General features: G+C 36.2%; 1 protein-coding gene across 1 annotated transcript; it reads left to right on the top strand.

The window, feature by feature from the left end:
• The first annotated feature begins 1,091 nt into the window (after positions 1 to 1,091).
• LOC131995640 (uncharacterized) lies at positions 1,092 to 23,478 on the top strand. The gene is made up of 3 exons (XM_059364434.1): positions 1,092 to 6,260; positions 6,333 to 6,434; positions 23,314 to 23,478. Exons 1-3 carry the CDS (start codon positions 1,092 to 1,094, stop codon positions 23,476 to 23,478), a joined length of 5,436 nt encoding a protein of 1,811 aa, XP_059220417.1.
• Positions 23,479 to 24,376: the final 898 nt, after the last annotated feature.

The following is a 24,376-nucleotide window of genomic DNA, read 5'->3' as shown; positions in this document are numbered from 1 at the left end:
AATTTTTTCTCACCATACTACAATCCCTCCGTCAAGAACTAGATTTTGTAGCTTAACCAAAGCTAAGCTACACGTTGTCTCCCACATCAGGTCGCTCGAATGTTGATGATTTTTTGCCTTTTCGTCTTATTCGTTGAAATTTCCAAACTAAGTGTGATAACATATAGTGTAGACGAGCATGTGATAGATTTTATAAAATTTCATTTTGACTTGATGCCATCGAAATAAATAAAGGAATTAAATGAATATTTGGATGTTAAATTTATTAAAATTTCATATTATTCGAAGAGAAAAAAGATTGAGCGATTGAAATATAACCGAATTGTCAAATTTGGACAAACATTTAGTGCATTTGGTATTGCTGTTACTGTTTTAGAAAGTCCACGTGAGTAGTGAGCAGTTTGCTGGTAAAGAAATAGTAGACAATTGAATAATTTTGATAATTGAGACTATTTAAATAGAATAGTGGAAGAAGAAGAACAGCATTTCGCTAATTGATAAAGCAACTTTAGAAAAATTCGATGAAACCACACAATTGAGAAGAGAAATCAAAGGGCCAGGTGAAAGAAATAATTGTGTTGGATAAAAGTGTTTATAATTGATATTTTTGATGCTGCAGTCTATTCTAGTGGATACAACCAAACAAATTTTTTGATTCCTCTTCGGTGCATTAGTAAGTACGACAATTCCAAAGTCGTATATTAACCAGACTGTCCTTTGTGCATTAAGTTTCCGATATTTCGTTTTATTTTTTCAAAGTGAAATAACAATTAGAATCAAATTTTTAATTCCTTGTTTCTGATACGAATTACATTGCAGACAATTTTTAGTGGAGTGAATAGTACTACATACTGTGTTCTTCATAGTTGGCTATATAGCTATTGTTTGGACGTTTTAGAGTTCTTAGACGTGGAGATTAGCTTTTTTTTTGGATCACCTTTGTTCGGTTTGCCCTCTTGGGATCCACTCACTTCCTTCAGAACATCGATTCTGGTAGAAATTTCCTTTGTAGTAGTGGCCCGTATAATTTGCATCGAATTTTCCTTTTTTTTTGACATCCGTTGCTAGCGAAAGATTTTTGATAGAACAGAATGGCCCTATCAAACTTTATCCAAATATCCGATGCTTTAATCGAGTTCAATGCAGAACTCGAAAGCGAACTTCTGCACCAGTCCGCGATCCACTCCTTGGAGGTTCATCGGGACGAGTTGAGGGAAATATGGCAGAGAGTTAAACCAAAGTATGAGGCTAGCTTGGCTGAGTTAGCCGCTGCTGACGATAAGAGGGACATAGAAACCCTGAAAGCGCGGTATCAGACCACTTATCGAACTTACGTTCATGGCATAGCTAAAATAAGTGAGGTTATAGAATCCAAAAGGTCCGCTGCTGTTTCTCCCCCCAATCCAACGCGGTTGGAATTCTCTTCGAGTCCGAATGTAAACCTACCTCCTTGTGACACCGACCTCTTTCACGGGGATTACCTCTCCTGGCCATCGTTTCGCGACCTTTTTACTGCCTTATACATCAATAACACGAGGCTCTCCCCTGTCGAAAAATTATTTCACTTGAATTCCAAGACTCGCGGTGAAGCCAGGGAAATAGTTCGAAAGGCACCTCTCACGAATGAGGGATTTGAGTTAGCATGGAGGGCGTTGGAGGTTAGATTCGACAACAAACGTTTACTACTGAACAGCCAACTTAAGACCCTTTTTAATTTGCCAGGAATTACCGTTGAATCAAGCGAGTCCATAAAGCAGATTCAAAGTACTATAAATGGGATTATAGCTTCACTAAAGCTCTATAGTATAGATATCAAGAGTTGGAACCCCATTTTTGTGTATGTTTGTTCCATGCGTTTGCCTGAGATCACATTGTCCCTGTGGGAGCAATCAGTCAAGAATAAAAGTGACTTTCCATCTTGGACAGAACTTGATTCCTTCTTGACATGTCGATTTCAGACATTGGAGACGGTGAGGGATTTCGGTTTTCCCAGCACTTCTCAATCGATATCAAATTCCAAGAACGAGAACGTTGGCAAATCAATGCCAAAGAATAGCTCCTCCAAAAGAGTGAATTCGTATCGAAATGGTGTTGTCATTCCAAATTGTAAGTTATGCCCCAATGAAAACCACACCATAAGATTGTGTTCGAAATTTCATAATATGACCTACGCCGATAGACTGACAACCGTGAAGCAGTTAAAATTATGCCTTAATTGTTTTTCTAAGGGACATCTTGTCAAAGACTGTAAAAGTGCATTTAACTGCCAAAAATGCAACAGGAGGCACAACACTCTACTGCATCAAGACTGCAATGAGGAAATGGAAATTCCCGAAACTGATCAGAAATCGATACAGTCCACTTCCAATGGTGATTCCATTGTTCCCATACAGTCTTGTTTCGCAGCCAACAGCAAGACCGTGCTGTTGGGAACGGCCATGGTTGGTATCCGACATAATGGGGAGATTTTCAAGGCACGAGCACTTTTCGATTCTGGGTCGGAAGCGTCTTTCCTGTCAGAACACCTTTTCAACTTGCTTAAACTAAAAGCACGCAAATTTATGGCTCATATATCCGGCCTTAATGGCACCCTCTCTGCGAAGGCTCAGAAAATATGTATGCTTCAAATCACTTCTCCAATGACTTCAGGTTTTGACCTGGAGGCTCCCATTATGGTCATTCCTAAGCTAACATCCTCACTGCCTACTTTTTCTGTATCCGAGGAAATGTTTTCCACACTTCCTGACATCCACCTGGCAGACCCTGAGTTTTATCGGTCATCGTATATTGACATTTTGATAGGGGCAGATCTGATTCCGCAGGTCATGTTAAATGGCATTATTAATCCAGTTTGTGGGTCTCTTTTGGCCCAAGAAACAGTATTTGGTTGGATTCTGACCGGTCCCATTCCAAAAGAGCCTATTTCAGTCTTCCGCACTACTGTTTCACTTCCAGATGATATCGCCTTAGATGAACTAGTTTCCAAATTCTGGGAACTGGAGGACCTCCCTAGGGTTAAACCTATTTCCGATATGGACAAGTATTGTGAGGACATGTTCGTGGAAACCACCACCAGAAACGAGGCAGGCCGGTATATTGTTACGCTGCCATTTAAACCCGAATTTCCTTCCGGTATTCAACTCGGGCAGTCCCAAAAGATAGCTCTTTCTCAGTATATAAGAAATGAGAATCGGCTTCTCAGAGATATTGAGCTCAAGAGGCAGTACGATGCGGTTCTGGCAGAGTATATTGAATTAGGCCATATGAAGAGGGTAAGGGACATTGATTTCACTCCCAAATCCAATTTTCACTACTTGCCACACCATGCTGTTGTTCGTCCAAATAGCGTTACTACAAAAGTTCGTGTAGTGTTCAACGCGTCAAACCCTACCTCTAATGGTATGAGTTTGAACGACGTCCTCCACCCTGGTCCATCTTTGCAGAAAGATCTGTGCACTTTATTACTCCAGTGGCGATTTTATAAAGTGGTTTTCAATAGCGATATTGAAAAAATGTATCGCCAGATTTGTGTCCATCCGAAACACACTACATTCCAGAGAATTCTCTACCGAAAGTCCCCTTACGATGAAATCGAAGAATTTGAGCTACAAACGGTTACGTTTGGGGTAAATTGTGCCCCATTCTTGGCTCTACGCACAATTCAGCAACTGGCTACAGACGTAAGGCTTCAATATCCGCTTGCAAGCGAGATTTTGGAATCGTCGATGTACGTCGACGATGTTCTTGGGGGGAGTCATGATATTTTGTCCGCAACTAAGACCCAGAAGGAACTCATTTCGGCCTTGGGGACAGCCGGTTTTTTATTGAGAAAATGGACTTCTAACTCTAAGGAGTTCCTAAAATCCATTCCAAAGGACCATCTTCTGAATTCCGAATTTCTTGAGTTTGAAGATTCAAGTAAGGCCAAGACTCTGGGTGTTCGTTGGAACGCGAAACTTGATGATTTTTATTTCGTAGCCGGGCAATTAGACGCAAATTCCGATCCCACTAAGAGGAATATTCTTTCCAATATATCGAAACTATTCGACCCAGCTGGGTGGCTATGCCCCTTCATAGTTCTCGCAAAACTTCTAATGCGGGATGTTTGGTTATCCAAAGTCGGGTGGGATGATCCCCTTCCTCCGAATTTACTTGCAGCATGGCATTCATTCTTGGGGAATTATTCTAGGATTGGAGATATACGAATTCCTCGCTGGATACATTTCACTCCTGAAAGCGATATGGAACTCCATGGCTTCTGTGACGCCTCTGAAAAGGCGTACGCAATAGCCATTTATGTTCGAGTCGCGGCTCCCAGCGGTGAAATTGTCACACACCTCCTTATGTCAAAATCGAGGGTGGCACCATTGAAGACAATTTCAATTCCTAGACTCGAACTTTGTGGCGCGGCCTTACTGGCGGAGGCCATTGAATCGATTCTGCCGTCCATTCCAAATTGCAAGGTTTTCTGTTGGACAGATTCAACGATAGTCCTTGCCTGGTTAATGAAACCAGCGTTCCAATGGAAGACTTTTGTGGCTAACCGTGTTTCAAAAATATGTGAGGTAGTACCAGTGGACCACTGGGGCCATGTTGAATCAAGGCAGAATCCTGCGGATTTGGCTTCCCGTGGAGTGTTTCCCGATGAGTTAATTCAGAATGACCTTTGGTGGTTTGGTCCTCTGTGGCTTAGGCATCCATCGAGCCTTTGGCCAATTAAGAATGGTTTGCCAATAGATGAGACACTATTGGAAGCTAAGACTATTCACAGCCACTTTACTTACTTCCAAAACTACCAAGATCCTCTGGATAGGTTTTCTTCGCTGGGAAGAGCTCTTAGAGTGATGGCATATGTATACCGTTTTATTTCTAATTGCCGTGCTTCAGCCGATATAACTTCACGAACTCATTCGCTGACCAATGACGAAATCCAGGATGTTCGAGATCGTTTAATTGTCTTGTCACAAAAATTATTTTATCCAACTGAATATAAGGCATTGTCAAATGGGGAGCAAATTACGTCCACCAGTTCCTTATTGACTTTGAACCCCTTTTGTGATCCTAAAGGCCTCTTAAGAATATGTAGTCGCATAGCCCATTCCGAGAGCCTCACTTATAATGAGCGTTATCCTATTATCCTGCCGTATCACGGTACCTTCTCCCGATTGCTGATACTGTTCATACATTGCATTACATTGCATGGAGGCAACAGTTTAATGCTACGAATGTTGCGTCTCCAGTTCTGGATTCCAAAGGCGAAAATTCTTATAAAGGCCTGTGTTCACAATTGCAAGATTTGTGTAATTTCCAAACACAAGCTTAGAACGCAGCTGATGGGAACCCTTCCTCCAGAACGTACCACGCTCAGTCGACCATTCACGAATACTGGTATTGACTTTGCAGGTCCGTTCGACATAAAAAACTACTCGGCGCGATCCTGTACTATAACAAAGGGATACGTATGTTTATTCGTTTGTTTCGCTACACGTGCTATCCACTTGGAGCTCACAAGTTCCTTGACCACTTCAGCCTTTCTAGCGGCCTTTCACCGTTTTTCTTCCAGACGTGGGTGTCCCTTAAAGATCTTTTCCGACAATGGCAAAACATTTGTTGGAGCATCGAAAGAGGTGGCGAAAAACTTTCTTCAAAGATCGCGGGACGAGACACTTTTCCAATTCTCCTACCAGCGCTTATCCTGGCACTTCATTCCACCAGGAGCTCCTCATATGGGAGGGCTCTGGGAAGCCGGGGTGAAAAGTTTTAAGGCTCATTTCCGAAAGATGGCAGGATGTCATAAATTTACGTTCGAGGAATTCACTACTATACTTTCCCGTATCGAAGCCTGTTTAAACTCGCGACCTATTTCACCTTTATCCGAAAATCCCGACGATTTGCTAGCTCTTACCCCTGGACATTTCCTTACTGGGGGTCCTTTGCTTTCACCTGCCGAACCTGACGAATCCGAGACTACTATTTCTGTAGTTAATCGTTGGCGAAGAGTTGTGGCATTATCTCAACAGTTCAGTATCAGATGGAAACATGAGTATCTTAAAGAGCTTCACAAGCGCATTAAATGGAAAAGACCACAGCCAAATATCCAGATTGGTTCTATGGTTGTTGTGAGAGACGACTGTTTGCCACCCCAGGAATGGAAATTGGGGCGTATTTCGAAGATATATTATGGCAAGGATGATTTAGTGCGAGTAGTCGATATAACTACACAAAGGGGAACCATAACTCGGCCTGTTGTAAAAGTCGTGGTACTCCCACCATGTTAGAAATTAGTTATTCAATTTCCTTTTGTTACATTATTGTCCTTTATTATATTTTAGTTTACTCTTACAGAATGCCACCTATTTTATCCCGCCTTAGCCGTTCCGAGGCAAACAAAAATTATTACTCTTGCAGAATCTGTTCACAAAACCACGGTCTTCGTAAATGCAAGGTATTCCGAAAAAAGGATGCGAAACAACGTATGCAATTAGTTGTGACTCACCGCTACTGTCCAAACTGTTTAGCCCATCAACACTCATCTAGTTCTTGTTTTTCAACTAAAGGATGTCGGTTTTGTGGAGGCGACCATCACTCCTTATTGCATATAGATAATCCAAAATTGCGAAGCAAGAAAACAAGGACAGTAAAGGTCGAAAAAAGCCCCGCAGGTGAACCACCAAACACCAGTTCAACTAACCAGCGATCACTAACGATAGCGTCTATTGCAACTCCAAACGCCACTTTGCTATTTCCAACGGCTATAATACTGGTTGTGATCGGCAAGAAAAAGCACCATATCCGCGCAGTTATTGATCCTTGCACCGCCATTAGTAAAATATCTAAACAGTTTGTTGAAGAGTTACGACTTAACACAACTGTCCTAGGATCGGAGTCCATATGTGCAGTCTCTATAGCATCTCGCCACTCTTCTCACACTGTTTTAGACACCACAATGAGAGTCAACAACCACATATCAATGGACACGCCTAATAGATCCATTGATGCTGCCATTGCTGCAAAATTCGCTAATTTGACTTTAGCAGATCCAAAATTTTATATCTCGGGGCCGTTTTCAATCGTACTTGGATCTGACATATATGGGCGCATTATATTACCGGGTCTTTTAGCTAGTGATGGCTCTCTTCCAGTCGCCACAAATACTATCTTCGGCTGGGTGCTGTCTGGCTCATGCACCACCTGATGCAACAACTATTGAACTGGATTATATTTAAAATTAACATTAGAATCTATAAGTAAACTGAATTGTTATTAAATTTTGACTAGAGATAACCCTTATAGTATTAAGGCATATTGAATTTCAAGCATTTTATGAACACTCAAAGATCGTATGAATTGTATATTTTCCTATTTTTTTTTTTTTTTTTTTTTGACCTCATACCATTATATATTTGAATTTAAAACTTTTACCTTGCAATCTTGCAACATGGGCCGGTAATGTTTGTGCCACACAACTTCCAGGTCTGCATTTTTATAATGCCACATACAGAGGGCACTGAGAACACTACACTTTTTAGTTCTAAATTTAGTTTTATGGTAAACTAAATGTCATTATTTTGAGAAGTCATGACTATGAAATGAAAGACTCGTTCATTCCGTTTTAACTTCGAGAGCAATAAAGTTCAGTCTTCGTAAAATCTAAACATATATCGTTTTTTTTTGTTAAGTCATTGTGACTTGGTATTAAGGTTACTTTTTTACATACATAACCCAAAAACACATTTCGAGTCTTAAGGGTTTTGGACTTTCCAAACTTCCAAAAAGAATTTCTATCTTTCAGGAGGCCATTATCACCCTTTCGTTCACAGTCCACTGAACCCCAACGTTTTCAATAAGAAAATATTTGCTCTGGTGTTAGAACGATATCATGATATGGTCCGGTTTGGACCACAATTAAATTATATGTTGGAGACCAGTGTAAAATGTCAGCCAATTCGAATAAGAATTGCGCCCCTTGGGGGCTTAAGAAGTAAAATAGAGAGATCGATTTATATGGGAGCTGTATCAGGCTATACACCGATTCAGACCATAATAAACACGTATGTTGATGGTCATGAGAGGATCAGTCGTACAAAATTTCAGGCAAATCAGATAATAATTGCGACCTCTAGAGGCTCAAGAAGTCAAGACCCAAGATCGTTTTATATGGCAGCTACATTAGTTTATGAACCGATTTATACCTTATTGGGCGCAGTTGTTGAATATCATAACAAAATACTTTGTGCAAAAATTCATTCCAATCGGATAAGAATTGCGCCCTCTAGAGGCTCAAGAAATCAAGACCCAAGATCGGTTTATATGACAGCTATATCAGGTTATAGACCGCTTTGAACCATACTAGGCACAGTTGTTGGATATCATAACAAAATACTTTGAGCAAAAATTCATTCAAATCAGATAAGAATTGCGCCCTCTAGAGACTCAAGAAGTCAAGACCCAAGATCGGTTTATATGGCAGCTATATCAGGTTATGAACCGATTTGAACTATACTTCGCACAGTTGTTGGATATCATAAAAAAATACTTTGTGTAAAATTTCATTCCAATCGGATGAGAAGTGCGCACTCTAGAGGCTCAAGAAGTCAAGACCCAAGATCGGTTTATAAGGCAGCTATATCAAAACATAGACCGATATGGCCCATTTACAATACCAACTGACCTACACTAATAAGAAGTATTTGTGCAAAATTTTAAGCGGCTAGCTTTACTCCTTCGGAAGTTAGCGTGCTTTCGACAGACAGACGGACGGACGGACGGACAGACGGACGGACGGACGGACAGACGGACGGACAGACGGACGGACAGACGGACCGACGGACGGACAGACGGACGGACGGACGGACGGACATGGCTAGATCGACATAAAATGTCGCGACGATCAAGAATATATATACTTTATGGGGTCTCAGACGAATATTTCGAGAAGTTACAAACAGAATGACGAAATTAGTATACCCCCCATCCTATGGTGGAGGGTATAAAAATTATTAAATTTTCTAGAGCATTTTATTTAACGCAACATAGTAAAGAGTAGATTAATATCGAAACCGTTTCAAATACTAACAAGTAAAAGCGTGCTAAGTTCGGCCGGGCAGAATCTTTGGAATCCACCACCATGAATTCTGCTAAAAATTTAGGAAGAATAATTTTAGTTGAAGGGCATTATTTATTCTACATACCAAACTTCTGTCAAACCAGTAACAATTAAAGCTTCTAGGAAGCGAATAAGGATGGCCGAGAGAACGGTTTACATGGAAGCAATCAGGTTATAGACCGATTTCAACTGTATTTGGCATAGTTATTGGAAGTCATAACAGGACAGCACATGCAAAATTTCAGCCAAATCAGGGCTCTAGAAGTGAAATTGGGAGATCGTTTTATATGGGAGTTACATCTAAATCTTAAACGATATGGCCCATTTGCAATCCCCAATGACCTACATCGATGTTAACCATGTGTGCAAAATTTCGTGATTTGGACAGATGGACGGACAGACATGTCTAGATCGATTCAGGATGTCGAGACGATCAGGAATATGTATATACTTTATGGGGTCTTAGACCAATTCTTCGAGGTCTTAAAAACGGAATAACTAGATTAGTATACCCCCACCCTATGGTGGTGGGTATAAAGATGGGCAGGCTTGTTTCTGACAGTTTTAATGTTCAAATTTAAATTTTTTGAAACCTTATAGAAATTTATCACATTTACCTTGTTGAAAATGTATTCAAGACGGTATTTTACCTGAAAATAGAAAAGCAAAACTAGTCTTGATTAAATTGATGTAAGAAGTCCCATATAACGCAATAACATACAAGTAATGTTTATTTTATACTCTCCACCATATTTAAATCTCGAATCGAAATATTTATCTGAGATCCAACAAGGCACATATATTCATAATCGTTTTGACATTCAAAGTCGATTAAGCCACGTTCGTCCGTTTGTCGAAAACACTCTAAGTTTTGATCGATCTTGGATCTTGACTTCTTGAGCCTCTAGATAGTATAATTCTTATTCGATTTGGCAGAAATTTTGCCCGAAGTCTTTTGTTTTGACTTCAAACAACTGTAATATGTATGGTCCAAGTGGGTTTATAACCTTATATTTATAACCGATCTCGGATATTTTGTTTTTAGGCATATAGGGTGCACAATTATTATCCTATTTGCTGACATTTTGTACGAAGTCTTTTGTTTCGACTTCCAACAATTATGCCAATTATGGTTCAAATAAATTAATAACCGATCTCTCGATTATACTTCTTGAGCTTCTAGAAGATGCAATACTCATCCGATTTGGATGCTGCAATGACCAATGTGCGTGTCAAATATGGTCTGAATTAGTCTGTAACCTGATATAGCCCTCATTTTCATCCATTCTGACAACATGACCTAGTCAACGCAACGGTTTTATTTTCATACGTGTAACTATGCTATCGTCGTCGTTGGGTTGCCCCAAAAGTAATTGTCGGTAATATAGTAGTAATATAGTCGGCGTTGACAAATTTTTTCAACGGCTTGTGACTCTGTAATTGCATTCTTTCTTCAGTCAGTTATCAGCTGTTACTTTTAGCTTGCTTTAGAAAAAAAGTGCGAGAAATTTTGTTTACATTTGTTTGTTTGGCGTCAATTTTAATATGGTTACCACATGTATTGAAAGAAATTCATTTAACAAACCGAACAATCAACGCTTGTGAAACGCAATGAATTCGATCCGTTTTTAAAACGAATCATAACTGGAGATGAAAAATGGATTGTTTACAACAACGTAAGTCGAAAACGATCATGGTCCAAGCATGGTGAACCAGCTCAAACCACTTCAAAGGCTGATATCCACCAAAAGAAGGTTATGCTGTCTGTTTGGTGGGATTGGAAGGGTGTGGTATATTTTGAGCTGCTTCCAAGGAACCAAACGATTAATTCGGATGTTTACTGTCAACAATTGGACAAATTGAATACAGCCATCAAGGAGAAGCGACCAGAATTGGTCAATTGTAAAGGTGTCATATTCCACCAGGACAACGCTAGACCGCACACATTTTTGGACACTCGCCAAAAACTGAGTCAGCTTGGCTGGGAACTTTTGATGCATCCACCATATAGCCCTGACCTTGCACCATCAGACTACCATTTATTTCGATCTTTGCAGAACTCCTTAAATGGTAAAACTTTCGGCAATGATGAGGCTATAAAATCGCACTTGGTTCAGTTTTTTGCAGATAAAGGCCACTAGCTGACCCGGCCCGCTTCGCTGCGCCTTCTTTTACTTTATATGGAACAAAAGTTTCCTTGGAATATTTATTTTCGACAATTAAAGAGCTTTTAGTGAAATGCCATGCTACGGAAATAGCATATCGCTTTACTAACAGTTTATTAATATAAGTGCCTTTATCTGAATCCCATATGATATTTATTGGACTACGAATTTAACTTTGGATGTAAGGTGTACTCCATTCTTAATACTCTCATGACATCTGATTTAGGGGTGTTTTCGGGGGTGAGGTGGTCCACCAGACACTTGGCCCTGAAAAATTATCAGCATCGTGCTCTTCTTTCAAATACCATTTATTTAAACCCCATATTGCCATTGGTTTTGAGGGTAGTTTATACGATGAGGCGTCCTCCAACACATGGCCCCAAGATTAGTTATCAAATTCGTTTTCTAATCTCAAATACCTTTCAATTGAGCCTCATATTGGCATGGTCGAAAACTATTTACCATTTGGGAGGTGTTTTGGGGAAGGGGTGATGCCCAAAATACATGGTCCTACATTTGGATATAAAAGTTTTATTCTTCTCTCAAGTACTTTTATTTGAGCCCCATATAGCGATGGTCAGTAAAAAATTGCTGTTTGTGGGGTGTTTTGGGAAAGGGGTAAGCACCCAGCAAATTGGTCCCGAAAGTGGGTATCAATTCTTGTTCTACCCCCCAATACCTTTCATTTAAGCTCCACATCGATATGGTCGGTAAATATGCCCAATTTAGGGGTGTTTTGGTTTCAAAGCATGTCGATACACATATTAAAAATATTGGGTTGCCCAAAAAGTAATTGCGGATTTTTCATATAGTCGGCGTTGACAAATTTTTTCACAGCTTGTGACTCTGTAATTGCATTCTTTCTTCTGTCAGTTATCAGCTGTTACTTTTAGCTTGCTTTGGAAAAAAAGTGTAAAAAAAGTATATTTGATTAAAGTTCATTCTAAGTTTTATTAAAAATGCATTTACATTCTTTTAAAAAATCCGCAATTACTTTTTGAGCAACCCAATATATTATATCAGTCCATTGTACGCCCAATACATAATTATGGTTGCCAGATATAATATAATATTTCTCCATCTTACATGGAAATGATAAGAACGTTTGAGAGGAAATGCCTTAGGGCATGTACTTTACTTTGCAAATGCAAATTTTGGCCATGAACATTCCACTAAGGAACAGCGGCAAACTTCTCACATATTAATGAGTGCTCAATATCAAGTTTAAGCTCAATGATAAGGGGCCTCCTTTTGTTGCCGAGTCCGAAGGGCCTGCTGCAGTGCGACACCTCTTTGGAGAGAGGTTTTACATGGCATAGTAACTCACAAACCACCACAAAAATTTTTTTCTGCTGATCTCTGAGGTTCTCAGGATTCGAACCCAGGCGTTCAGCGTCATAGGCGGTCACGCTAACCTCTGCGCTAAAATTAATTTAATGTGTACTTGAGCGCCAGAGTCAGGGCCAGTGTATAATTTACGAACTGTTCATATATAAAGGGTGATTTTTTTGAGGTTAGGATTTTCATGCATTAGTATTTGACAGATCACGTGGGATTTCAGACATGGTGTCAAAGAGAAAGATGCTCAGTATGCTTTGACATTTCATCATGAATAGACTTACTAACGAGCAACGCTTGCAAATCATTGAATTTTATTACCAAAATCAGTGTTCGGTTCGAAATGTGTTCAAATTTTGACAAATTTTGTTCAGCGATGAGGCTCATTTCTGGTTGAATGGCTACGTAAATAAGCAAAATTGCCGCATTTGGAGTGAAGAGCAACCAGAAGCCGTTCAAGAACTGCCCATGCATCCCGAAAAATGCACTGTTTGGTGTGGTTTGTACGCTGGTGGAATCATTGGACCGTATTTTTTCAAAGATGCTGTTGGACGCAACGTTACGGTGAATGAACACATTTCGAACCGAACACTGATTTTGGTAATAAAATTCAATGATTTGCAAGCGTTGCTCGTTAGTAAGTCTATTCATGATGAAATGTCAAAGCATACTGAGCATCTTTCTCTTTGAAACCATGTCTGAAATCCCACGTGATCTGTCAAATACTAATGCATGAAAATCCTAACCTCAAAAAAATCACCCTTTAGTTTAAGCATTTACATTATTGAATCAAATAAACGTTGGAACAAGTGAAAACAGGTTTAGTTCGGCCGAGGCGAAGTTTGGAACCCCACGACCATGGATTATGCTAAAAATTTATACAAAAAAATTTAGTTGAAGGACATAATTTAAATTCTGCATACCAACCTTCTGTCAAACCAGCAAAAATTAAAGCATCTAGGAACCGAACAAGGATAATCGAGAGACCGGTTTATATAGGAGCCATACCAGGTTAGCGACTGATTTGGACCGTACACAGGACCACAATATGTGCAAAATTTTAGCTAAATCTGACCAAAATTGCGGCTTCCAGGTGCTAATGATGTCAAATCAGGAGATCGGTTTATATGGGAGCAACATCAAGTTATAGACTAATTTGGACCGAACTTTGCACAGTTGTTAGAAGTCATAACAGAACACTACATGCAAAATTTCAGTCAAATCGGATAAAAATTGCGGCTTGTAAGGGCTCAAGAAGTCAAATCGGGAGCTATATCAGGTTATCTACCGACTTAAACCATACTAGGCACAAATGTTGGAAGTCATAACAAAACACTACATTCAAAATTTCAGCCAAATCGAATAAAATTGCGGCTTTTAAGGGCTTAAGAAGTCAAATCGGGAGATCGGTTTATATGGGAGCTATATCTGATTATGCACCCTATTTGCTATAGTTTTTGAAAGTCATAACAGACACCAAATGCAAATTAATAGCGATAGCGGACTAAAAGTATGGCTTGGAAAGGCTCAAGAAGTCAATTCGGCTGATCGGTTTATATGGGAGCTATAACAGGTTATAGACCGATTCGCTTTCTGTGGTATAAAGATCCCAAATCGGTGAATCGATTTATGGATGTCATCCAAATCGAAATAATTTTCCATCTGGATCTTATTTGGTTCGGAAATCAGCGGGTCTGCTGCAACTCATTATTCTTAGTTTCAGCGTATTTGGGCAATAAATGAGGCTGTTATGGGCATAAGACTTTAAATCATCAAAACGGTCTATATGGCTGCTATATCTAAATATGGTCCTTTTTTACAATTCCCATATTGTCCACTCATTTACAATCTCAATAGACCTTTATCGATAAGAAGTGTCTGTTCAAAATTTAAAGCGAACTCCTTTATTCGTTTAGACGCTATAGTGATTTCCACTTGACAGACGCAAAGAGATAAGGGCGGGTGGAATGACTGGATAAGTATACCACCATCCAATGGCTGAGTTTTATACACTCCTTCTCGCCGGTTGCTACACCCATAAGGCCGAACGAAATCTTTAATTTCGGTACAGAAAACGTAGATTCTATGAGTTACATCATTCTAGCGAACAGAAGCAGAGTACACAGCTTTCAACATAGTTTGAATGATCCCGATAGACCAATAGGCTGCAGAGCGGGAAAATCTGTATAATGCAACGAGCAGTGAATACTGCAAAGAAATCTTTCGAAAGGCATATTTAGGCTAAGGAAGAAATACCTAGACTTGACAATGATGGTAAGGTGGATGTATGAAATGGCAACCTAAAGAATGGTAATGCTGATGTACATCCGACCGGGATCGAAACCCGAAGTAATATATATGTATAATTGGAGGGAGTCCGGAAGGGTCCTTACAGAAGTCATAGTAAGATCTTCAACGCGGACATTTATGTGTTGTCGACACTCGGTGTAGACACTCAGGTGGATGCGGAACAGAATTATACATACTATTCTATGGGTGATTGCGCTCTACTTCTACTTTTCGTTTCTAGGTGTGGTCTTGTTACTCACACCTTCCGACTTTGTCACCTACACTTCCTCTCACTCGAGTATCACGAAGGGCCAAACTGCCTTCCAGTGAACTCAAATTCTTGGCGGGCGTTCTTCAAATTGATTTCTTCATATAAATTTTGTGCGGATTTCATAATGTTGAGTAGCCATAGTTCGACCCTACTGAACTTGTATCGTCCTTATCCATTTTAGTTTTTCATGGCCTAAAAAATTGAAGAACACCAACAAAATATCACAAATTTTCTAATTTGAATCTTAATGAAATTCAAACTTATGGCCAATATTTCTAGCACACAAGCTGGTTCCCTAGCATTAGCACCAATTTGTTCTCTTTCATTTTGCACCCCTTCACAAAATTTCAACTTATGGTAAATTAAATTTTTCCTAACTAATTAATTAGAAATCCACAGCACATGAATGAATTTAGCGGAAAGGACCTTCTTTTGAAAGTGGCAAAAATGTTGTGCCAAAAAAGAATTTGGGGCTATACCACTTCCTGGCTTGCCCAACACTCCCTCACTTGAAAAAGTTTCAATGTGCGGACATGGTTAGCTTTTTGTTTGGCCTATCTGCCAATCTGTCTGTCCGTCGGTGCTACCTCAAAGGCATAGAAAAGTATTTTTGGGTGAGTCGGTGGTATAGAAATATTAAGCAAAAACTCTTGAAAAGATTTTTAAATGACTTTCTGGCCAATTCTAGCACCACCATACAAACAACGGGGTGCCATTGGCAGAGCAGCCAAACACCAAATATTTGTGTGCAACTATGAGCAGTTCATTGGAGTTCAGTTCAATTTAGAGACACCAAAATGCCATTGCAATTATTGTAGTTGGTGGAGGAGGTTAGGAATATCCGGAAACAAAGGAGAGAGAGGGGCTACAGCACAGAACAGTTGCTCTTAACTTTTGCTATTGCTGCTCTACATTTCCATTTTGTGTTTTGCCACAAATTGTTTGAATTTAATTTAGGTTTGGCTCTTTCAAATTTTTTTTTCGCCCAAACTTCCTCCTTAATTTCTAAGGGGCGCCAAATAAAAACGAATAGCCAAAAACAAGTAAAGGCGTACTACGTTCGGCCGGGTCGAATCTTATATACCCTCCACCATGGATCGCAGTTATTAAGTTCTTTGAATAACTTTTTGCAAGTATACATGAGCTATGACAAGTCATTGACCGATATGGACCATACTTGTTATGGCTGTTAGAATTTGCGGGGATATAGTTAACAACCGATTTAAACCGTACTTGAAACAGTTGTCTATAACAGCTTAAGCAGGTTATAGACCGATTCCAACTGTACTTGGCACAGTCGATGGAAGTCATAACAGAACACCACATGCAAAATTTCAGCCAAATCGGACAAAAGTTGCGGCTTGTAAGGGCTCAAGAAGTCAAACCGGGAGATCGGTTTATATGGGAGCTATATTAGGTTATAGACCGCCCCTAACACAGTTGTTGGAAGTCATAACGGAATAATGCGTGCAAAATTTCAGCCAAATCGGACAATAATTGCGCCTTTCGGGCACTCAAGAAGTCAAATCGGGAGATCGGTTTATATGGTAACTATTTCAAAACATGGACCGATTTGGATTATTTGCGATTCCAACTCACCTACACTAATAAAACAATTTTGCTTTATTCATTCGAATGTTAGCGTGGTTTCGACAGCTAGAAGGACGGACGGACGGATATGGCCAGATCGACTTAAAATGTATTGACAATGAAGAAGGTATACTTTATGTAAGTCCCGCTTATTTCGAGGAGTTACAAACGGAATGACGAAATAGGTATTACCCTATCTTATGGTCGAGGGTATAAAAACAGGAATAGAATGCCTAAAAATATGCTTCTTTGTATTTTTAGGTAAAAGTTCAATGCAGGAAACAGGGTTGCAGTTGTTATAACAGAAACGTATGCAAATGATTCTGAAGTTTTTATACCCACCACCAAAGGATGGAGGTACATTCATTTTGTTATTCCGTTTTTGAAATATCCACTTAGGACGCTACAAAGTACATATATATATATATGATCTTCGTTAAAATCTAAGACGAAATAGTCAAGTACGTCTGTCCGTCTGCCTTTTGAAATCACGCTGCAGTTTTTAGAAACACAGGTATTGAACTGAAGCTTTGCACAGATTGTTTTTTGCCGTTAGGTTAAGTTTGAAGCTGGGTTATATTAGACTATATCTTAATGTAGCCCCCAAATAGACCGATCTGCCGATTTAAGGCCCTAGACCCATTAAAGCCACATTTATTATCCGATTTCGCTGATATTTGGGACAGGAAAGTATCTGACTTGTCTGTGTGCACAATATCTGGTGAACCAAAACAAGATACCCTGCCATTTAAGAAACTTAAGGACACAGTTTCACCTGGAATATTCGGCATGGGTATTATTTTCATCCATCGGGTTTACCGATCAATACAGGTAAGAACATACCGATGCCCATCTGATAGTGGAAACGGACCAACTATATCTATGTGCACCTCTGCAAAACGTCGCAAAGATAGTAGGAATGTCCCGATAGCATTTTTTGTATGTTTTTTTTTACTTTTTTTGACACGACTTTGTCCACTGTACACAATATCTCTTCATAGAAAGCCAGTTCAGTTAAACGCTTTACAAAAAATCTTGAATTAGGATAAATTGTATAAACCCTAAAATATTGATTTTCACGATTCAACTGAAACATATCGTCTTGGATTATTAGAGTGAGAGACGTCACGAAATATTTTCGTATTTGAGCTGGAATTGTGATGAGTTGCAATTTCAAAGATGTTTCGTATTTCAAAATATCCTGAAGCTCTTGATTGCTCTGATGAAATTTTGAAAGTACTTCAAAATCCAATAATGATCCTCCACGAGAGAATGTATCTGCCACGATGTTTTCATTAATGTATCTCAAATCCGTTGAAAATTGGCCAATAAAGTTTAATAGTCGTAGTTGACGAGGACAAGCTTTTTCAGGCTTTTGAGAAAAGGCGTAAATTGATGACTTGTGATCAGTAAACATAGAAAATGAAGGGCCTACTAAGCAATCCCGAAAGTATTTAACAGCTTCATAAACTGCTAATAGAGGGTGATTTTTGTATACCCACCACAATAGGGTAAGGGTATACCAATCTAATCATTCCGTTTGTAACACCTCGAAATACTGATCTGCAATCCCATAAAGTATATATATTCTGGATCCTCTCAACATTCTGATTCGATCCAGCCATGTCCGTCCGTCTGTCTGTCGAAATCACGATAGCGGTGGAACGAATAAAGGTAGCCAATTAAGCTCCCATATAAACCGATCTCCCGATTTGATTTCTAGAGCCTCTGAAAGCCACAATTTTTGTCCGATTTGGCTGAAACATTGCACGCGTTGTTCTGTTTTGACTTTCAACAACTGTGCAAAGCACGGTCTTAATCGGTCAAAAATCTTATATATTGATCTTATATATCAATAGCTCCCATAGAAACCGATCTTCCGACTTGAGTTCTTGAGCACAAGGAAGCCGCAAATTTTGTCCGATTTGGCTGAAATTGAGCATAAAGTGTTTTCCTATGAGTTTCAACAACTGTGCCAAGTAGGGTCTAAATCGGTGTATAACCTGATGTAGCTCCCATATAAACCGAACTCCCGGTTTGACTTGTTGAGTCCTTACAAGCCGCAATTGTAGTCCAATTTGGCTGAAATTTGGAATGTGGTATTCTGTTACAACTTCCAACAACTGTGCCAAATACTGCCCTAATCAGTCTTTAACCTGGTATGGCTGCCATATAAACCGGTCTCTCGATTATCCTTGTTCGGCTCCTAGATTTGGATTTAGCTACTATATAGACCGATCTCTTGATTTAAGGGTTTGGGCCCATAAAAAGACGATTTATTGTACAATGTCGCCGAAATTTGGGACAGTGAGTTGAGTTGGGTCCTTCGACACCCATCTTATTCGGCCAGATCGGTCCAGACTTGGATATAGCTGCCATATAGACCGATCTCTCGATTTAAGGGTTTGGGCCCATAAAAAGCCCATTTATTGTCCGATGTCACCGAAATTTGTGATAGTGAGTTGCGTTATGACCTTCGACGTCCTTCTTTTATTTGGCCCATATCGGTTCAGATTTGAATATAGCTGCCATTTAGACTGATGTCTTGATTAAAGGTCTTGCGCCCATAAAAAGTTCATTTTTTGTCCGATGTCGCCGAAGTTTGGGACAGAAAGTTGTGTTAGACCCCTCGACATTTTTCTGCCACTTGGCCCAAATCGTTCTAAATTTGGATATTCTTACCATATAGACCAATATCTCGATTTAAAGTGTTGGCGCCGTAAAAGTCGCATTTATTGTCCGATGTCGCCGAAATTTGGGACAGTGAGTTGCGTTAGGACCTTCGACATTCTTCTTTAATATGGCTCAGATCGGTTCAGATTTGAATATAGCTGCTATTTACTGATCTCTCTCTCTCTCTCTCTCTCTCTCTCTTAGTGACTTTTGTTGTTTTCCATTCGTGTCGTATATGGTTCAGATCGGTTTATTTTTAGATATAGCTAATTTAATTAAATTAAATTAAATTAAATTTAATTTAATTTAATTTAATTTAATTTAATTTAATTTAATTTAATTTAATTTAATTTAATTTAATTTAATTTAATTTAATTTAATTTAATTTAATTTAATTTAATTTAATTTAATTTAATTTAATTTAATTTAATTTAATTTAATTTAATTTAATTTAATTTAATTTAATTTAATTTAATTTAATTTAATTTAATTTAATTTAATTTAATTTAATTTAATTTAATTTAATTTAATTTAATTTAATTTAATTTAATTTAATTTAATTTAATTTAATTTAATTTAATTTAATTTAATTTAATTTAATTTAATTTAATTTAATTTAATTTAATTTAATTTAATTTAATTTAATTTAATTTAATTTAATTTAATTTAATTTAATTTAATTTAATTTAATTTAATTTAATTTAATTTAATTTAATTTAATTTAATTTAATTTAATTTAATTTAATTTAATTTAATTTAATTTAATTTAATTTAATTTAATTTAATTTAATTTAATTTAATTTAATTTAATTTAATTTAATTTAATTTAATTTAATTTAATTTAATTTAATTTAATTTAATTTAATTTAATTTAATTTAATTTAATTTAATTTAATTTAATTTAATTTAATTTAATTTAATTTAATTTAATTTAATTTAATTTAATTTAATTTAATTTAATTTAATTTAATTTAATTTAATTTAATTTAATTTAATTTAATTTAATTTAATTTAATTTAATTTAATTTAATTTAATTTAATTTAATTTAATTTAATTTAATTTAATTTAATTTAATTTAATTTAATTTAATTTAATTTAATTTAATTTAATTTAATTTAATTTAATTTAATTTAATTTAATTTAATTTAATTTAATTTAATTTAATTTAATTTAATTTAATTTAATTTAATTTAATTTAATTTAATTTAATTTAATTTAATTTAATTTAATTTAATTTAATTTAATTTAATTTAATTTAATTTAATTTAATTTAATTTAATTTAATTTAATTTAATTTAATTTAATTTAATTTAATTTAATTTAATTTAATTTAATTTAATTTAATTTAATTTAATTTAATTTAATTTAATTTAATTTAATTTAATTTAATTTAATTTAATTTAATTTAATTTAATTTAATTTAATTTAATTTAATTTAATTTAATTTAATTTAATTTAATTTAATTTAATTTAATTTAATTTAATTTAATTTAATTTAATTTAATTTAATTTAATTTAATTTAATTTAATTTAATTTAATTTAATTTAATTTAATTTAATTTAATTTAATTTAATTTAATTTAATTTAATTTAATTTAATTTAATTTAATTTAATTTAATTTAATTTAATTTAATTTAATTTAATTTAATTTAATTTAATTTAATTTAATTTAATTTAATTTAATTTAATTTAATTTAATTTAATTTAATTTAATTTAATTTAATTTAATTTAATTTAATTTAATTTAATTTAATTTAATTTAATTTAATTTAATTTAATTTAATTTAATTTAATTTAATTTAATTTAATTTAATTTAATTTAATTTAATTTAATTTAATTTAATTTAATTTAATTTAATTTAATTTAATTTAATTTAATTTAATTTAATTTAATTTAATTTAATTTAATTTAATTTAATTTAATTTAATTTAATTTAATTTAATTTAATTTAATTTAATTTAATTTAATTTAATTTAATTTAATTTAATTTAATTTAATTTAATTTAATTTAATTTAATTTAATTTAATTTAATTTAATTTAATTTAATTTAATTTAATTTAATTTAATTTAATTTAATTTAATTTAATTTAATTTAATTTAGTTTAATTTCATTTGATTTCATTTCATTTAATTGTACAAAATTTCACCCAAATCAGATAATAATTGCGTGCGCCCTATAGAGGCTCGATTTCAAACATTCTTAGCATAGATATTGAAAATCATAAAATAACACGTCATTCAAAGTTTCAGCCAAATCGGATAAAAACTGTGCCCTGTAGCGTAAAGTCAGTATACCCCATCCAATGGTATAGGATGGTATAAGAATTAAAATTAAAAAAAAAAAAAAAATTAATTATTTATGAACAGAAATGTTCAACAGTTCAATTGTCATGGCAACTCTGTTTACTCAAAAGCCTAGTTGTATCTCGTTTTGGGTTTAGTTTTCCTGTTTGGTTAATTTTTAGGTTTTTTGTACAACTGTTCGCCAAAAGTTCGTTAGCGATTTTTTCGTTTTCAGTCTTCTTTTCGGTTGGAATTATTTTTGTGCATGGTTATGGTGACGTTGATTTTTATCGAAAAACACTTTCATTAAAATTACTTTAATTTTGGAACAGCAGCAAAAGCCCAGACGATGACATCCTTGCGTAGCCAAATAGAAAGATAAAAAAAGAGTTTCTCTATTAAGGACATATCAGCTACTTGTTGTTGACTTCCCTAGAAGTCCTTGTTGTCCTTACCAATCGTCAAATCGTTTGGGGGCATTTGCTGATGATGGCTCTTTGACAATAAAAGCGGGAGAGAGAGAAAAAGTCGTTGTTTGAAGTAGTTTTCATTTTATCTAATTTAGGCATCTCCATAAGGCAGGCAGCAGTTCTTTTTCTGCTGATTTTTTTGGCAGTTCGTATTGTTTTCCCTTGGTTTTTAAGGGCAAACTTTTTCACCAACCCCACTTTTTTATCAAAGTGGATAGGAAATCAGCAGCAAGGAAATTAAATTGGTCTCTGGTTCATTTGAGTGCAATGAAATCAACACATTATTTATGTCGGCAACGTTTAAAAAAATTTTGCTCAGAAACTTTCTTTTGTCCTTCCAAGAACAACCAGAGAAATTTTCGGATTTCTTGGAGGCAAATCATTGGAGAAGATGAATTGATTTGCCAAGGGAATAGCCTACCACAGAAGGAAATTTTGGTGTTTGTATTCAATGATGGCAATAAAATTATCAAGAGCACTCAAAAAAAGGGCCGGAATAAAAATTACTGAGTGTACCTTTTTAAGGTACACGCATACTTTTAGGAGATTCAATACTTAACAGAATTTTTTTTTTTGGGTTTTTAATTTTTACTTCAAACAAATAATTTTGGGATGGTGCTTAAAAAATAATAAAATACTAATTAATTTTAGCTGGTTAATTTTTTAATGTAAACTTAGAATTATTCCAATATTCATAAAAATTACAAAAACCCATGGAATCTTTATTTTTCATTCAGTCGAAAAAACAAAATCCTCTCAACCACCCATATTTTTCCTTTAATTGAATAATAATATTAAAATCCCTAATACTATGCAGCAATTTAACAACGTACATTTCCTCTCCTCAGTTTGCTATACAATTGGGTGATCTCTTTCTTTCCCTAACAAAGAGATTCATGTGCTTGTTTTAAATTCTGGCAAAATTTACAACTTTTCCTTACTTCTTATTCCCCTATTCTATGAAATATTGAATATTATAAACTTATCTCCCCCAAAAGTATGCTTTAAATTTATATTTATAAACTATGCTTCCTAGAATGCTGCTACTGCCATGCCATAAGAAAACAACTACCATGACATAATTTTAACACAATTTTATTCCATTTACATTAAAAACCCAATAGATTCTCAATTATTTTCAACTTAACAAGACGTTTACATATACAATGACAACTATGGTGGCCTATGCAGGCTTGTCGTCCTTTGGCCAAAGTACAGCCTCACTATTTCTAAGCCATTTAAATGCTACGTCTTCTTCTTCTTCGTATTTTGCCATTCAAATGTCATGAACATTAGCTGTTGGAATAGTAACAGGCTGTTTGCCGAAATACCATTAAGAATATGGACTTTGCGTGTGTGTGAGAGAGGCAGCATTGGACTTTAGGATAGATATTTTTTTTTTTATAAAATATGAACGGAAGAGTATAATTTCGATGCAAATGATCTTCTTTGTTGGAATTTATGAACCACTTGTTAATGTACGACTATGGTTCAATTTAATTGCAATTTGGCTGGTGATTGAAAAAAGAAAAATTTTCAAGGAAAGGACTAGATGGTAAGGTCGATGCTGTCTCGGACGGTCCTATAGGGTCTTAGGTGCGATAGACGATACGAATGAGAGTGACACGATACGCAGTAGAAAAGAGGATAGAATGGAGGTTGACATAATCGTGACCAAACGGTTCTAAAGATGGCATGAAAAAGAGTAGAGTAGGATAGACGGAAGGACACCCAGAATCATCGATGGAATAATAGTCAGTAAGGCAGGGATAGGCTAAATTGAAGGACTGACATTAAAGCAGATGACAGCCCAGGCGTTGCGGCTGACGGAAAACAGGATTTAACACTGACCAAAGAGATAGGACTTTGGACTCATTATATTTTTAGGTTTAACATGAGGAAGGAATTCGTACAGAAACCCGAAGGAGAAGTTAAGACAACATATGCTGAGGCTGGGTCCCATAGGGGGCCTATGTCAGACCCAAGGGAACAGGAGTCTGGAGATCTTATTAGTGAGTGCCTGAACCATGCTGTTTTGGGCCAGGGCTGCGGAGTCGAGGTTTTAAGCCGTACTATCGAGCCAGAGTCGGAGTTCGGTTAGGAGTTGACACGCTTGCCTCACTCCGAACTGCACTCCGACTTCGGCTTAATACTCCGAACCGAGTTTGGGGTCGAGTGTCAGACTAC

Source organism: Stomoxys calcitrans, chromosome 1 (genome assembly GCF_963082655.1).
Source record: "Stomoxys calcitrans chromosome 1, idStoCalc2.1, whole genome shotgun sequence".
NCBI lineage: Eukaryota > Metazoa > Arthropoda > Insecta > Diptera > Muscidae > Stomoxys > Stomoxys calcitrans.
Note: the sequence above shows the minus strand (reverse complement) of the source record. Positions and strands in the feature narration are given on the sequence as shown.